The sequence below is a fragment of the Oratosquilla oratoria genome, unplaced genomic scaffold, assembly GCF_046742065.1.
Source record: "Oratosquilla oratoria isolate Oo_2021 unplaced genomic scaffold, ASM4674206v1 SCAFFOLD63, whole genome shotgun sequence".
NCBI classification, from domain to species: Eukaryota; Metazoa; Arthropoda; class Malacostraca; order Stomatopoda; family Squillidae; genus Oratosquilla; species Oratosquilla oratoria.
This window is the reverse complement of record NW_027467727.1, coordinates 410,001-411,469: the sequence shown is the minus strand read 5'-3', so window position 1 is coordinate 411,469 and position 1,469 is coordinate 410,001. Positions and strand designations below refer to the sequence as shown.

Here is a 1,469-nt window from a genome sequence, read left to right as displayed (position 1 = left end):
AGACATTCTCCTCTTTACCAATACCCCTTTTACCCCATCCATCCATCTCATCCTAGATCGCCCCCTCATGTTCACTCCCTCCACTTCTGCCTTCCACACCTCTTTTGCTTGTCTTTCACGCATTCTTTCCATGTGTCCAAACCATCCCAATACAAGGAGGAAACAACAGTAGAAGAGAAATGGAATATTTTGAGAAAAATTTATAAAGGAGTGGAAAAGTATGTTCCAAGAAAAAGGATATATTAAGTGTTGGTACAACAAAAGAGAAGCCAAGAAGACAAGAGGATCATATCATAGTAAATCTATTAACAGAAACCACCTCTTCGCAAAAAAACTCGGAAATAACTCTGACATCACCATCAGACGTGCTGACAAAACAGCCGCCATTGTCATCATTAATAGAGAAGAATACACCCACAAAATAGAATCCATACTCAGCGACACCACAAAGTTCACAAAAATAACAAGAAATCCAACTAATTCCACCAAGAAGAAGTTGAACAAAATCATCACACCCATCAACGCCAACATGGATAGTCCAAAATTCCCCAAGCTTACAGGCGAATACTCTCTTAGGTATGCTTTTGGAAACATGAAGACACATAAACCAGGAAACCCCATCAGGCCCATCATTTCTCAAATACATACAGTAACATACCCCATAGCCAAGGAACTTAACGAACTTCTTACTCCCTATGTAACCAGCACCTACACCATTGCCTCAGCGTCCGATTTTCTTGAAATCCTACGGGATTCCCCATCTAACGAGGATGCCATCATCGCTTCGTTGGACGTAGAGAATCTATTTATGAACGTTAACGTAGACCGTACCATCGATTTCAATCTCAAGAGAGTGTACCACTGCGACGATACCACACCTCTCAACATCTCTGAGAAAAAACTTAAGATCGCTGCTGGAGATATGCACTAAAGAAGTTCCCTTTCCTGCCCTAATGGAAGGATGTACAAACAAATCAATGGTGTGGCAATGGGTAGCCCCCTTGGAGTTTTGTTTGCAAATTTCTTCATGGGTACCATTGAGACAGAGCTCCTAGCAGAGGCCCGTCCCTCCATTTACTGCCGTTACGTGGACGATATATTCGTACGAGTAAGAGACCAAAGGGAACTTCAAAACCTAAAAACCCGCTTTATCAGAGCCTCCGGACTGAATTTCATCTATGAAGAAGCCAACAATGGACACCTCCCTTTCCTTGACGCCCTCGTCACAGCACAACAGACAGGCTTTCTAACAACAATTTACACAAAACCAACAAACTCTGGACTCTGCCTGAATAGAAAGAGTGAGTGCCATTCCCGTTACTTACACTCCACCATCGGTGCATATGTCAGGAAGGCCCTTTCACACTACTCCACATGGATAAATACACACCAGGAACTGGAGAGAATAACTCAGGTCCTGGTTAACAACAGAAACACAAATTCAGATGTAACACACATCACAAAACAGA

The 1,469-nt window shown here is 42.6% G+C and overlaps 1 protein-coding gene across 1 annotated transcript in view; it reads left to right on the top strand.

Moving 5' to 3' along the window:
• Positions 1-961: 961 nt before the first annotated feature.
• The window catches only part of LOC143023821 (uncharacterized), a 567-nt gene continuing 59 nt past the window's right edge, over positions 962-1,469 (top strand). Inside the window, exon 1 of the mRNA XM_076182445.1 lies at positions 962-1,469. This exon is cut by the window's right edge and continues 59 nt beyond it. Within this exon, the coding sequence (XP_076038560.1) occupies positions 962-1,469 (508 nt within the window).